Here is a 16256-nt window from a genome sequence, read left to right on the forward strand (position 1 = left end):
AGGGCCACTTTGATATTTTGTAAAGATATGCTAGAAAGTTAGATTTATTTCAAGAAAAAACAGCAGCTCAGCTTTGTGATGTAGGTGAAAAAGCCCATTGTTATCCACTTTGCACTTTGGTCTTTTTTTCTCAGTTTTTGCGGGGTTTTTTTTCAGATATTGTAAATTTCTTCATACATTTTCTTCTCAAATATTATCACTTTATTGCCATAATATTATAACTTTTCCTCAGCGAAATTTTCCAAAAATACAACTTTATGTTGCTTTCTTTGTTTCCCTAATTTTCCAAAAATTACAATTTTATTTTGTTTTTTTCTCATAAACTTTTGACTTTTAAAAAGTTTTTTTTTTTTGTCTACATTTCATCTTTATTTTACCGAAATTACGATGTCTTCCTAATATTATGATGTTATTCTTGTGAAACTTTTCCTTGTTAGATTATAGATTATTATTAATTATTACACTTTATTCTTTATTCAAATTGTTCCATTGTTACTGTTTGTTTTACAAAATTGTTGTTTAAATGTCTTGCAAGCCAATAAAAAACAGCTGCATGCCACAAATGGACGCCAGGCCATACTTTAGACACTCCTGCTTTAAAGGGTACCAAACACATAATGGTTCAATTTGTACACCCTGTAATTTGTGTTAACATTCAATCTGCTGCACAGCATCAGGTAGAAGGTGACACTTTTGAAAATGAAAGCACAAACTGTCACTCAACAGTATTTTTCTTTTAATTTTTGACAATATAAGTAAAGTAGTTTGACTTCCATCACCAATGGCATCAACAGTGAAGAGGCGACTTCAGTATGGTGGACTACATGGTAAATTGCCAAGAACTCAGACTGGACATTAAGGGAAAAGAGTGAGATGGGCAAAAGAGGACAGACATTGGACACTGGAAGAAGAAGAATGTGTTTTCTTGCAATTTCTCGCATTGAATAAAATTCCTTCCATAGACTGACAGTAAACAGACAACTGCCGATGTTTCATAAATGAAACTAACTGAAAGAATAGCATGTTCCCTTTTTAGGATAGTGATCCAGTAATCCCTCGTTTATTCATTGTTTCCAGACCCGACAGTGATAAGTGAATTTCTGTGAAGTAGGATTCCTTATGTACAGGGTCAGGCAAAATGATCTGACACATTCATAGGTTAAATAAAAGGCAAATAAAGTAAACAAGAACATGTTTTTATTTTCGAAAAGCACATATAATGCCATTCTGTTTCATTATGTTTTAAAAATTAAATCAGTCAAATGGGATCCATTATTGTCCACACACTCGATGCAGATCCAGTAGCTCTGAAGTTGGTAACCCATAAGAAGATGGTGTTTGGAGCTGGTACGGGATCATGTCTACCAAGATTGAAGTGCAAACGGAACGCTCGTTGTGTTGCAGTTACAGATTCGTTTGTTTTGATAAACGTTTCCACAATGAAAGCGCGATGCTCACCAGTCCAATTCATGGTAGCAACTGAAAAAGAAACGAAAAACAATGGCATTATAAAGAAACAAAGCAAAATGGCATTATATGAAAAAATGGCATTATATGTACTTTTTTAAAATAAAAACACTTTTTTGTTTCTTTACTTTATTTGCCTTTTATTTAACCTACAAATGTGTCAGATCATTTTCCTGACCCTGTATAAATCAAATATTTTTGTATAGCATAGGAATCAAAGAAAACCTGTTTACGACCTTCTAAATACGTCTTTTAACATTATTAGAGCACTCTAGACATAAGCTAACATCCCTACAGGCATATTACCCAATATAGTAGTAAGTAAGCCATTTAAGACATAAATAAGACTCGTTCTTGTGTGTGTTGCAATAAATGTGTGCCCTGTGGGACCAGAGTGGCGGACGGACAGGAAGTGACGTCGGGACTTCAGAGTTGAGCTTTAGCTTGCATGGGTTACTGCAGCAACAGTAGCCCGTGTTTATTCTGGATTTTTAGTAGGAATTAGTGTGCCTGTTGTGAGATAATTCGAACCTGCAATAAAAGCCTGTTGTTCCGGTTGTGTGTCTCAGCAAACATTACTGTAACATTACGGACACCTAGTGGCCACTGTAGAATACTACGTATTTTCCATAGCGTCTTTGAATGCGTCTTCTGAGTGCCTTATACATTTTTATTTTAGTTCATTTAGACATTTTTATGCTTGAAAGTGCTTAATTTCGGCAAAGAATACATAAAAGTTGCTTCAATATGCATATTTTTGACTAATAATAGGACATATTCAACCATGAAATTGTATGATTTATTAATGAATATATTTTGGAAAAACCAAGATAGAGTGAAGCCGTGACATTTGAACTGCAAAGTGACGAGGGACGGCTGTACAATGGAACTTCAGTTTTCGTCATTAATTACTTCCGAAACAAAAACGTATAAAAACGGAGGCAATTTTTCCCATAGGAAATAATGCAAATCTAATATCGACAAATCATACATGTTATAGAGAATAATTATAGTTTTACATGCAGAAAACAATGCAAAAATAATTATAAATGACGAATGAACGGAACTTACTTTTGATGCTGACTTCTTGTACACCCTGAGATGGAATTCAATAGTGATCCTCACCTTCTTTATCAAATTGCTGGCACTCGCAGATTTGTTTGGCCCCACGACGTGTTATTTAGCAGTCGCACTCAATAAAAAAATGCACGGACAGTGAGTCATCAACGTGTAGGGTGATTTGTTTGGGCACTTGATTTTGCAGAACAATACAATACAGAGCAAACAAACACAGTGTATGAACATCGAGGCAACATTCTAGAATCATACAACAACTGGGGCATACAAAAACTGAGGTTTGACTATGTTTATTTGTTTTTTGTCCCAAGGTTTCATCCCGGTGTGCAGTGTGGGTGTGTGCCAAGTTGGGAGGATGAACTTTGGTAAAGACGTGAGCACCCTGAAGTACTTTACCATATGTGGTCTGCAGGAAGGTTACGAGCCATTTGCTGTCAACATGAATCGAGACGTCACAATGTGGCACAGCAAAAGATTACCTCAGTTTGTACCTGTACCCACCAACCACCAACATATAGAGGTAAAGAGAGTTGCCTATACATTTATATCTTCCAATCGTAACAAGATTATGTCTTATATGATTGTACATACTGTATATGCCCTCCTTTATATCTTAAAATTCCCTGTACATACACCTTTTTACATTTAAAAACTCCCTATTTATACTGTTTATCGTAATTGCACCATGGAGAGAAAAAACATAATTTCGATGATCGGTGTGTCCTTGATATATGGTGAATTGACAATAAAGATTCTTGAATCTTGAATATCTAAGGGGTGCCCATTATGTCGATCGCGAGCTACCGGTCGATTGCCAAGGTAGTTCGGGTCGATTGCATAAACGTCACTTCGTAGATGTCAGCTGACAACAGCCAGCTGACATTAAGCTCCCCTCCTCATTTGCTCTTGCTCCCCCGTAGCTACCATTAAGTGGTCAACTTACGTTTCAAGCTACACACCGAGATGCAGCTTTCACCTTTATTATTCTGATTATTCTGAAAAACTAACTCAGCGGTAAGATGCCTATATCTACAACAAATCTTATCCATTCACTTGTAGCGGCTAGTTATGTAGAAAAAAAATTGATTGATGGCTTGATGGTCAATTGTAATTTGATGGCTTCTCATCCTGAACTCCACTATAGAAATGCTTGTTTTCTACACTTTCTTAAAGTATTACTTCATGATTAATTTGAAAATGTGCCCATTGCTGAAACATTTTCAATATGTTGCCTTGACTTTGGCTGCGTTGTCTTTTGCATGATCATTTTGTTTCTTTTATATGGGTGATGTTTGATAGCAAATGCTAACCGGAAGTAATACATAAACTGTGTGTCCTATTGAACGCTACGTGTTTTGACTGACACACAGTATTACTGGTACTCAGTTTATGTACACAACTATTGACGAATTAGGTGTAATTATCTTTATTGCCATCCAGCCATGTTCTTTGCCGCTTATCTTCACTGGGGTCGTGGGGGTATGCTGGAGTCTATCCCAGCTGACTTTGGGCGAAAGGCAGGGTACACCCTGGACTGGTCTCCAGTCAATTGCAGGGCACAAATAGACAAACCACCATTCACACTCACCTATTTGCCATTTAGAGTCTCCAGTTAACCTAACATGCATACTGTATTTTTAGAATGTGGGGGGGAAACCGGAATACCTGTCATGCGAGGCCGTGGAACACGACGAATGCTGTAGGATCCCAAATGCAGACAAGTGAGGCGAAAAATACAAAAAGGAAAATTTAATGTACAAAAAGAGTCCAAGAAGCAAACACAAAGTACAAATAAGGAAAATCCAGTAATGGTAAGACTTACTAACCAAAAACGCTAACAGCAAAAGGCTGTTAGGACAAAAACTAGCAAGAACAAAAATACACTGAAGGCAAACCTTACAGGAGTAGATTACAAATACAAAGCAGGCAGGTACAGGTAAGCAGGGAGCCAGAGAGCGGGGTAAGGAGCAGGGAGCCGGACAAAGCAGTACAGGAAGCAGGTAGTCTAGGAGTCAGGGACTACAATCTGGCAACTGGTGTGTCGCCGCTGCCTGGTTTAAGAGTCCTCAGTGATTAGCTGATGCAGATTGGCCACAGGTGTGTTCAGCCGGCTCCACCCTCGCCTGCTGAGGTGCGCTGTGAACATATGGCAGATAGGCGGCAGCAGAGCGACAGCAAACATGACAATACCCGGAGAAAACCCATGCACGCATATGCAAACCCCACACAGAGATGCCCAACGGAGATTCAAACCTGGATTTTCCAGATCCCCTGACTGTGTGGCCAACATGCTAACCACTAGGTCACTGTGCAGCCTTTATTGCCATATTGAATTGAATTATGAATTATTGAATGATATCAACTACTTTACCTGTAAACTTTGAAATTGTAAGTGTGAAATACTAATCATTAGTATTTAGTAGGGGTGTCACGAAACAGTCAGTTCACGAGACAAGGCGATACACGAGATTGAGTTTACAAGAACGAGACAAGGCAAGATTTTAACGTTGCTTTTAAGAAAGTATGATGAAAAAAACCCAGAATATATTGCAATCTACTAATAGAATTTCTAGTTTTACACTCTTCTGCACTCTGTGTGTATGCTGCTGGCCCCGCCTCTACCCACCAAGACAACAAGACTGTATAAAAGGGCTCACTCTGTTCATGCCGTTGTTCTATGGAACAAGTGCGCCCAGGTGCTGAACAAATGCACAGAGTGAACTCTTTTCCTGCCTGTTTGCAGGCGAGAGACGACGAGGAAAGCAGACACACACGCACATGGCAATATGTTAAGGCAGGCAAAATTATCCAGTTCATTTTCATTTATTGTGTTATTAATTCATTTATTTATTATCATCCCAGGCTTAGTGCCCACGATTTTTTTTTTTCTGAACGTTTTAATCTCGCAAGATCTTGTGACACGAGAATGTATAGTAGTTTCAAAGTTTACCAGTTAGATTTTATATATACTGTGTGTTAAATGTTTTACATGCGCCCCTGATATACATGTACAATGTACGTAAATACTCATATTTATAAATATAGTAAATATATATATATCTATTTTCTATATTTATAGTAAGAGGTAGATCTTTGGGACTTGATTAATTTAAAAGTAGATCTCAGGCTGAAAGATTTTGAGCACCCCTGATCTAAGGTTAACAGTTGGACTGAAATTTGTTTTGCTGTTCCAGGATGGCTGGACAAACAGGACAAGTCCTAACTAAAATTGTATTGCCTCTTTAAGGTGACAAGAATAGATGGGACAGTGGATTTGTGCCCTTGTCTGAAGGTCACCCAGAAGTCATTTGGTTCGCAGAACAGCAACACTGACATTACTTTCTACAGACTAAGTATGCCCATTGAGTGCGCTGAGTCCTTCTCCAGATCTCCATCTAATGGTAGCCTTTTGTCACCCAAGAGAGTAAGATAATATACAGAAGAAAAGTATTCTCACTAATTTGTCACTAATTAATGTTTGCGTATGTTTGAGAATATGTGTTACATATTCACTAGGAGCTGGATGACTTCGAAACCGTTTCAGACTTTGAGGTCCTTATGAAAACATCTCATGGTCACAATGGTCCAAGCGGCCCAGACAGACCTGAATTCAACAACCACAAAGATTACAACCAGGAGAAAACCTCTAAGCTCAAACAAAGGTAAACATGCTGCAACGATACAGCACATCCAGACATTTCTGGATGCTTGATTGTGACTGTTATTTTTTACACACAGGTTCATGCTGAAGAAGAATAAACCAGACAACTCATGCCCCTCCTCTGCTCGTCTGTCAGAAGACGTGATGGCTGATGACAGGGAGGATTTTGAATTCCTCATGCAAGCTTCAACTGTAAGTCCAGAACAGTACTATACGAAACCATATACTCTACGGACAAAACTGTGCAGTATAAATGCTTGCTGGATTAATTAGCGCACCCATCAAATTTATAGAGAAAAAACATTTTGTACATATATAGGCGGCACTTGTCGAGAAGCCGCAGGGGTCCTCATTGTATCATTGGATATTTACACAGAAAGACACACTATAAACCTTGCAATCCTACCTACACTTGGTCTTCCCACTCATCACTCGTTAGCTCAGATGAGTGAGATGCGAGACTCTTTTTTCAACAGCTGTTGTGGTCCAAGCAGTCCAAGCACAAGCATTAGTAATTCTACACTTGATCAAACTTACTTAACATTTTCAAAACACAATCGCTGCATAAGACTTCAAAATGTGATATGAGCGTCACGGCTTCTTGAATTTGCAGTCTTAAGCATTGTGGGAACTGTAGTTTTTTCAGAGTAAACAAACCCAGTCTACTGCAATCTGCAATCTCTATGTGTCTTTTCATAACTACACATCACATACATATATATACATACATATATGCATACATACACATAAATGATTAGCAGTAGCAGCTCCTTAGCCCATAAAAATCCATAAATTATCCATATCCTTGTTTAAGCAAGGTGAAAAAAGGAGCATCTTATAGTTCAGAAATGATGGTACTAACTAGCCATGAAAATTATTTGGATTGATATGCAGTCCTTAACAGACGTCACCTCAACGGATTCTTTTCTGAGCCCCAGCAGTCAAATCCATTGCTTGTGACAGTGGGTAGAAGTGAATGTGATTAGATTGCTGTCACAGAAAAATAAAGATGACTCATTAATCACACATCCCAGATATTTTGTAATTAAATATAGTGGACAAAAACAGTGGTCTGCAGTGCTGGGTGCATTTGAACGATGACTGCTTTGAGGAATTTTGCAGTGCTGCCAGAGAGCTGGCATAGCAAGACTGAAACCTTCAGCTGTGCCTACTATAAAATATCCCTCTACGACTTGTACGTTCCACAAGGAAAACTGACCACCAAGGAAAACTGACCACTTCACCCGCCTCAGCTCGACAGCCAGCCCACAGAAACCTTTGACATTAACGCCTAAGACAAGCCCAAACAGATATAGACCAAGCAAAGCAGTGTAATTTTGTGTTTCAAATTGCAAAATATTTGCGAAATTTCAAATTCTATGCCAGTGGCATTTAGGAGGAACTATAGTTTGTAAAAATATAAACAGTCACGGACACCAATTGATCTATGGGGCCTATAACATATTCATGTATCAGCCAGGGATGTTTCTTCTTCATAGTTGGAAAAAAAAATCAGCATTAGACAAATTATCCTAACTAGAATCACTGTTTGTTTCGGAGCTCGTTGTGTATGTTGCGTCAATGTGATGCGGCATTTTCATTGAAATTGCTCTTCGTATGACGTCACAGCTCTACACCAAGTTGATGAAATTGCTCACGTTCCCCGTGGCGTACAGCATTTTGTAACCTGTTTATGTACATGTGTGGTGGTACCCTACACTAGGGATGAGCCGGATACTCGTCTCCATTACGGATAATGCATTTTTGCCGGGTACAAGCATGAAACGAGTACACCTCGTCATTATTCGTAATCATGATGAAGCAAAATCGTCATTGGATAACTACTTTTATTTATTATGTATTCACTCTTCACCTTCTGTGATTGGTCAGTCAGTCACACACAGCGAACGTCATTCCCTAGACAGACTCCTTACAGCCAGAGAAAGGAGGAGTACGCGGTGCATTTGACAAGACAGAGTTGAAAACGGCTTGTGTCGCGTTGGTCACTGCAGCCTCCACTCCGGACGGGTTTCTTTTAGGTGTTCCCCAGCTCAGCTCGTATCTAATGTTACTTGGTAAACGTGTTTCGTTACATACGCGGTGCATTTGACAAGACAGAGCTGTTAACGGCTGGTGTTGCATCGGTCACTGCAGGTGTTTTTTTTTTTTCCCGTGTGCTTGCTTCTAATTTGGCTGGTGATATAAAGTCAGTTGGAAAACTTTGCTCGTAGTACTGAACGCGGTGCTTTTGAGAAAACTACAGTGAACAAGGCTGACAGATTATTTCCCTGTTTGCCATCACTGGATGTTTGCATGAACCACCGACTTCACACAGATCATTAAAGAATAATTCATAAAGTCTTACAGATCACTTACACACTTACACAGTCCACATATAGCTGACTAATAAACAATAAATATAGCAACTTCTGATCAATCCATGTCAATTTCAGACTTAATGTACTGATTTAAGCCCCACCCATTTCCGGCTAAACCATGTCCACTTCCGGTTAATGCCCCACCCACTCCGAGTACAGATACGGATACAGATAGATCAAAATGGGTGAACAGATACAGATAGTACTGTACTCGCTCATCCCTACTCTACACATCACCAGTATGTGTTTAAAGAAAGAAATCTTGTTTGGGATAACCTTTAAGTATCATCATTAATTTCATAAATATTCTTTCTTACTGCAGCACTCTTACTCAGTGAGGATCTTCCCTGGCCAGGAGCCCAGCAATGTATGGGTGGGCTGGGTCACCTCTGACTTCCATCAGTACGACCCACACTTTGACTTGAACAAAGTTCAAACCGTCACTGTGACTTTGGGAGATGATAAAGGCAAAGTGCATGAGAGGTTTGTAAAATTGTATTACGTCTTTTAAATATGAGCATGAGTTATTGTAGTGAAATTAAAATAAAATGATTTTATACCTAATTTACTGTAACTGACAGCTAGTACTAATAGCAATAATTGCAAAAATACGCATTGTATGCCCAATGTTGTGCATCTTGCAGTATAAAGCGCAGTAACTGCTACATGGTGTGGGCTGGAGAGAGCAGCAGTCCAGGTCAAGGAAGGCGAAACAACGGTTTAGAGATTGGATGTTTGGTTGACACAGCAAATGGACTACTGTCCTTTACGGCGAATGGTAAAGAGCTCAGCACATACTACCAGGTAACTATTTCATCTGACACTCATTATTTTTTAGTTTGTTGCACTTCTATTCATGAGTGAATGAATAGATCATGAAGCACACATCCAACTGTGAGAGCACTTAGTTAGGTCACAAGGCTGAACAGTCCTATGTCTCTATGACTTGTTTGAAAAATCATGAAGTGCAAGCCATCTTATTCCACAGCACTGTTCAAAACAGACTGTTCAAACAGACTGTAATATTGAAAAATTATTTTAAAATGATTGTATTACACCTTTATTGAAATTTCTCATCAGAACTGGGTAGGACAAAAAAATGATAAAACGTATGAGCAAAGTCCATATCAACTATGTCAACTTAGGGAATTAGTTCACCTACAGCTATTTTTTTGAATAAAGACTAAAGGTTACTGATTGCTTTTCTATTATAAGAAGTAACAATTATATGTGACTCATTCAATAAACAGGAACATGTCCAGCACACAAGCATTTGTTTGAATTTCGGCCTCCTTTCAAATGAACACAGTATTTTAAATCAATGACAAGTACTCTCTGCAGTTTAGTAAACAAACCCCTGGACACTATTTGAGAACATACAGTGAAACCTTGGTGAGAAGGTCCGACTCTAATGGAAACGGACGTTAACCACATAAATGTTTTCGATAAGAAATCATGTAAATCCAATTATTTTGTTCCAGAAATAAAAATGTTAACATAAAACACGTTTTTATAGTTTTACAATTAGAGTTGTACATACAGAAACTTTACATACAAAAATTTGAAATGCATATAAATACATAAAGTGTTTGCCCCCTTCCTCATTTCTTATATTTTTTGCATGTTTGTCACACGTAAATGATTCAGATCATCAAACAAATTTAAATATTAGCCAATGACAACACAACTTAACACAAAATGCAGTTTTTAAATGAAACTTTTTATTATTAAGGGAGAAAAAAATTCAAACCTACATGGCCCTGTGTGAAAAAGTGATTGCACCCCCTGTTAAAACTTAACTGAGATTAATTGAGATCAATCTGGGAAAGGTTATAAAGATTTGTGACCCCAGCAAACCACAGTGAGAGCCATTATCCACAAATGGCGAAAACATGGAACAGCGTTTAACCTTCCCAGGAGCGGCCGGCCAACCAAAATTACCCCAAGAGCGCAGCGACGACTCATCCAAGAGGTCACAAAAGACCCCACAAAAACATCCACAGAACTGCAGGCCTCACTCGCCTCAGTTAAGGTCAGTGTTCATGACTCCACCATGAGAAAGACACTGGGCAAAAACGGCCTGCATGGCGGAGTTCCAAGACAAAAACCACTGCTGAACAAAAAGAACATTAAGACTCGTCTCAATTTTCCGAGAAAGCATCTTGATGATCCCCACGACCTTTGGGAAAATACTCTGACGAGACAAAAGTTGAACTTTTTGGAAAGTGTGTGTCATTGACTATTATTTACATTTGTTTGATTATCTGAAACATGCATGTTTTAGAATATTTTTAGAGGATCGTGTTCAGTCGGCACACAGAATGACACAGACACATCAAGGTATTTTAGCCTAAACAAGGGCGTATTTATTTAAGCATCAACACACAAGATATATGATTGCAGCGAAAAAGCCTCTTACCTACGCCAACAGGGTGGAGAGCCAACACCCGTGGAAGAGTTCGCATCAATCGGCTGGGCGTTCGATCACAACCCGCAGCAGACTCCGTCTAGGTGTTTTCGCTCTCCCCTCTTTATACCAGTCTGTTCGTGCGAGCGTGAGAACGGGGTGGCCGGCCCCGAAACTCAGGCATTCGCACGCAGAGTTACTATTTTTTAACAAGCACCTGGTAGGCAAGGTCAGCAGATATACAGTGGGAAGTGAATATTCAGAACAACATAAACCCTTTCTCACATTCGTATCAAGCACCTGGTAGGCAAGGTCAGCAGATATACAGTGGGAAGTGAATATTCAGAACAACACAAACCCTTTCTCATATTCGTATCAAGACAATAATAAGATACAGTGGGAAGTGAATATTCAGAACAACACAAACCCTTTCTCACATTCGTATCCTGGGAAATGAATGTTCAGAACAACACAAACCCATCACCCTTTCACATTCCACTCTTGATGTTCTGAACATCATTTTCCTCAATTCATAAAATCTTCATTATTCATCATGTTCCCCTCCCAATTATTCCAATTAACCAGATCGTGTTGCACCCTCTCAAGTAAATCCGCCCGTGTGTCAGACAAATTCACCCCACATCATATTCCCCGCAACATGAAAATTCCAAACATAAATATCCGGTCCCCCGCTTTCCACAATTACCTCAATTTTGGTAAGCCCAAAAGGGGCATCGCTTTCACACAGCAATTCGCATACTACTACCACTGATTAAAAATTATTCTCTCAAGCTGTCTTTTAGCTCGTCTAACATACAAGCAAGTGAATACGTTACATAAGGTTAATATAATTAAGCATCCTGCCAAAATAAACAAGGGTGGCAGTATGGTTTTCCTGGCAGTTACAGACATTCCAGATAAAATATCCCACCAATGATGGGCGGAACTCTGCTGCACTAGCCTCGCTACATGTTTCACTTCATCCCCAGCTATTAATGTGGACACCCACAACCGCGTGACATTGTACCTATGTCTTTGTATCAGATCCTTCAATTCTGTGGACCGGTCCAATGCGCATTTGAACCGGTCCAGAGACACAGTCCAGGGGTGGCGCAAAACCTCCCACTGCACCGCTGACAATCTGGACTCCTGGGAGTAATTGGTGAGATAGTACGTTTGATTATTCCAATGCCACAGGTGTACATCATTAAGACAGCCAACGAATGGAGCTGAAGGTAACTGTGGGTGTTGTCTCATGGTAGCTACGCATAGGTATTGTGGCCCTACCTGCCATAGCATGTCTCGTGGTGTCTCAACACTCCAATCACATAATGTTACCTGACTATCACTCAAACATAGATTAGCGTGACCCATCTCTAAAGTACATACCATCCCTTGATCAGTTTTATCACATAAATCAGTGTCATAAGTCGTATTTGTTGCGGCTTCAAACCACTCTCCACTCACATGCAGATAATGATATCCATGTATTGATATTACCGGAAGTACTTCATATCGGCATACAGTTTTCACTTGAGTTACATTGTATTGATACCAATAACCTTTGCATTGGGTGTTATTGCAAACAGTTTGTTCCGGAAATAGTTGGAGCCATAGTTTCTGACTAATATTCCAAGTATTTCTCCACTGATGATAATTCCCTGTATAAACTCCAGTTATAAACCTTTCCTTCTGAATGCGTGCATGTAACATTTGCATATTGCAAGCAGTCCAATTGGCAATTTGGGTCAGATTCATTAAGGAGCGATAAGTTTTGTTAAACATAGTCAATTGCCAATTGTACTGATGCGTCCATAAATTGACATTACTCAATTGTGTACCTATCCCGTTAGGTAACCACTCCCCAACTTGGTGTAACGCCCGTGATGTATACTGTCCAGTGGTCGACAGCACTGTACGCGTGACCTCCCCGTCGATGGTGTTGGACACCCCCAACACCGTTCCAGTCCCTCCAAGCAGCGTGTCATACCACTCTCGACGTCGTCGATGACATGTTGGGAGATTTGGAAACTTGATTGTCCATGACACCACAGTCCTCTGAGTAGCTTGGGCCATTCGGACGTGAAGAGTTTGTGCCAGGCATGTGTAACAGACGTAGATGTTACAGTCACTGGTGATGTTGGCCATCAGACATGCTTGACCTGCCGGACAGCTCACGTGGTCCTGCACTCGTTCCAGGTCGTTTCTTGGGTTGTTCCCCAATAGTGGGCCACCATGACACCAAGAGCAAGGAGGCGCTTGACCAAAGAGCCGGCACCACCAGGTCCGCGGTCCCCAGCCATCTTGTCGATGTCGAGCCCTCCTTGGCACTCCAGTAAAGCGTTTCCAGTTGATCATTTACCTGCACAAAGAAGCCCAGTTGGACATAGCATCCTACACTTTCTAATCTTCCCTTAAGTAACATTTTGACACAGGTACATTGACCCATTTCTCCTGTCCTGAATACATGACACTCACGGTAGCATCATTTCCCTGTGCTATAATTTCAGCGGGTTGTGGAGGACCATCCCGCTGCTTCACCCACACTTTAGCTCCCACCTTATCTGTTGAACCAAAACCTTTAGTACTTCTAAAAGTAACAACCTCAGGTGGAGTAATCTCCTGTACTGGGGTCATATTGCATGGTTTAATTATTAACTGTGCAATTTTGTCATCCTTTTGTACAACCACGGGTTGTTCCCCCATAATCTACAAAGTACCCCAATTTCTCCTTATCTTTTATTGTTTTAGTAATCTCCTCCTGACCCCCACGGATTCTATATTGTTTCATGGAGATTAACGTCGTCGCTTCAGGTATGGGGAATGGTGCCATGTGCACTTTTCCCACCAAAACAGACTTTATTTTCCTAAGATCTCCAAACATAAACTTCCCGTGTCTTAAATGCAAAGTCATTCCTGTCAAAATGTCCATTCCCACTATCCACTCCTTTATGGGAGTGACTACAATGGTATACTTTTTAATGGGCGTTTGTCCGATTTTTGGTGGTAGTGTTATACTTTTACACTACTTGTCCCCCAATTCCCGTTAGGGGCACGATTTTTCCTTTAATTTTGTCCGGATTTCCACTAATCAACGAGGCCTCAGCCCCTGTGTCCACCAACGCTGTTACCTTTTGTACAGATTTCTTCCAATAAATTTCTAATTCTACATGAGGCCGTATATCCGTGGCGGACCAGGTAGTCTTAAGGACTTGGGCTTGGCCTTCATCCTATTCATCCTCCTCCTCAAACTTAACTCGCCTCTTCTTCCCTTTGTTTATATCTCGACAAAATCAGAGTCCCTCATCTTGTGTAAAGTCCTCCTTAATCAACCGCTGTTCCTGCACCTCAAGCACAGGCTCCATCACAGGCCGCCCGTGTTCTCCTATCACAGGCTGCCCCTGTGCGTCCACCATCTGCCTCATATCTGCTATGCCTTGCACCTGATGTCGTCGTGTAACAGGTTGCATTTTCTTAAATTGCTTTAATGATGGATAAATACTTCGAACCGGGGGCGGATCGGGGAGAGGTCCCAACCTCTCGTCTGGGTCATCTCCCCATATGTCCCCATCCCAACCCCCGGGATCCCAATCTTCACTCATCCCGGCCACAAAGGAGCGAACTTGCTTCGCATCAACTTTACGGGATGAACGATTTTGGGCGGCACAAATCAATTGCGACAGGCACATAACGGTCTTATCCATTATGCACTGCATTCGCCTTAACTCTTTTTCCTTATCCTGCAGCTGCTTGGTCTGTTGCGCCGTCTGAGCGTTGGCCTTCGCCACCGCTAGATTACGCTCCTTCCATGCCTCTGCACAGATCCACAAACTCTCCTGTGTTCCCCTCAAGGGTGCCTCCTCGTTATATTCAACCTTGTTCAACATTCGTAACAGCGCCTCCGCGCTTGCTACAGGGATATCGCCAGCCCACGGCCCAGGGCGTCCCCCGCGTTGTCGTAAGACGGCGCCTATCCCTTTCACCTCGTCAGGGGCTACCCACCCTGACGACACTTCCTCCATGGTGAGGACATCTGTATTCTTCACTTTTCTCATACAGCACAAAGCCATTCTGCATGCAGCTGAACGTGATCCTGCCGACAACGCCAAAAATGTTTTAGAATATTTTTAGAGGATCGTGTTCAGTCGGCACACAGAATGACACAGACACATCAAGGTATTTTAGCCTAAACAAGGGCGTATTTATTTAAGCATCAACACACAAGATATATGATTGCAGCGAAAAAGCCTCTTACCTACGCCAACAGGGTGGAGAGCCAACACCCGTGGAAGAGTTCGCATCAATCGGCTGGGCGTTCGATCACAACCCGCAGCAGACTCCGTCTAGGTGTTTTCGCTCTCCCCTCTTTATACCAGTCTGTTCGTGCGAGCGTGAGAACGGGGTGGCCGGCCCCGAAACTCAGGCATTCGCACGCAGAGTTACTATTTTTTAACAAGCACCTGGTAGGCAAGGTCAGCAGATATACAGTGGGAAGTGAATATTCAGAACAACATAAACCCTTTCTCACATTCGTATCAAGCACCTGGTAGGCAAGGTCAGCAGATATACAGTGGGAAGTGAATATTCAGAACAACACAAACCCTTTCTCATATTCGTATCAAGACAATAATAAGATACAGTGGGAAGTGAATATTCAGAACAACACAAACCCTTTCTCACATTCGTATCCTGGGAAATGAATGTTCAGAACAACACAAACCCATCACCCTTTCACAATGCACAAAAAAAAGAAATCAGGAAAGGGGGAAACACTTTTTCACACCACTGTGTAAGTGAGAATGAAAGGGATAAATGAACATTTAAGGTTACTTTTATCTTGAAAACGTGGCTGAAAACAGGAAGGTGGTTGATCTTGCTGCCACATCGTGCCTTGGGATCAGTCTTGTCTTCATTGAAGGTAAAAGTAACCTTTAATGTTCATTTATCTCATTTATGTCATTGATATGCATTGAGAATTGTTTTATGCACGTAAAGCTATAATTGTAAAACTTCAAACTTCAAAACTTAAAACTGTTTTGTTGTTAACATTTTATGACATAGAGGGGTGACATAACTTCCAGTTCCAGTTGCCATATCGTAAGCTAGCTAATAGGATGCTAACAAGGACGGACGTTTTGTGACAAAAAATACACTAACAACAGAGTTGCACTCACGCAGTGTATTAACAACACGAGAACACGCCATATTGCACGCTAACCGGAGAATGCACGCAAACCGAGGCAACGTTGTGGCGTAAATTTCCGGA

The 16256-nt window shown here is 40.7% G+C and overlaps 1 protein-coding gene across 17 annotated transcripts in view; it reads left to right on the forward strand.

Annotated features, from left to right (window-relative positions):
• Window positions 1-16256, forward strand: part of ryr2a (ryanodine receptor 2a (cardiac)) — a 175526-nt gene that overhangs the window by 61343 nt on the left and 97927 nt on the right. For all 17 annotated transcript variants that reach the window (XM_054759480.1, XM_054759448.1, XM_054759466.1 and 14 more), the window contains 6 exons: window positions 2856-3064; window positions 5792-5968; window positions 6061-6206; window positions 6283-6397; window positions 8906-9066; window positions 9228-9387. In XM_054759480.1, the coding sequence (XP_054615455.1) occupies window positions 2856-3064; window positions 5792-5968; window positions 6061-6206; window positions 6283-6397; window positions 8906-9066; window positions 9228-9387 (968 nt within the window). The remainder of the gene's footprint in view (window positions 1-2855; window positions 3065-5791; window positions 5969-6060; window positions 6207-6282; window positions 6398-8905; window positions 9067-9227; window positions 9388-16256) is intronic.

This window comes from Dunckerocampus dactyliophorus, chromosome 2, assembly GCF_027744805.1.
Source record: "Dunckerocampus dactyliophorus isolate RoL2022-P2 chromosome 2, RoL_Ddac_1.1, whole genome shotgun sequence".
In the NCBI taxonomy this organism is placed as follows: domain Eukaryota; kingdom Metazoa; phylum Chordata; class Actinopteri; order Syngnathiformes; family Syngnathidae; genus Dunckerocampus; species Dunckerocampus dactyliophorus.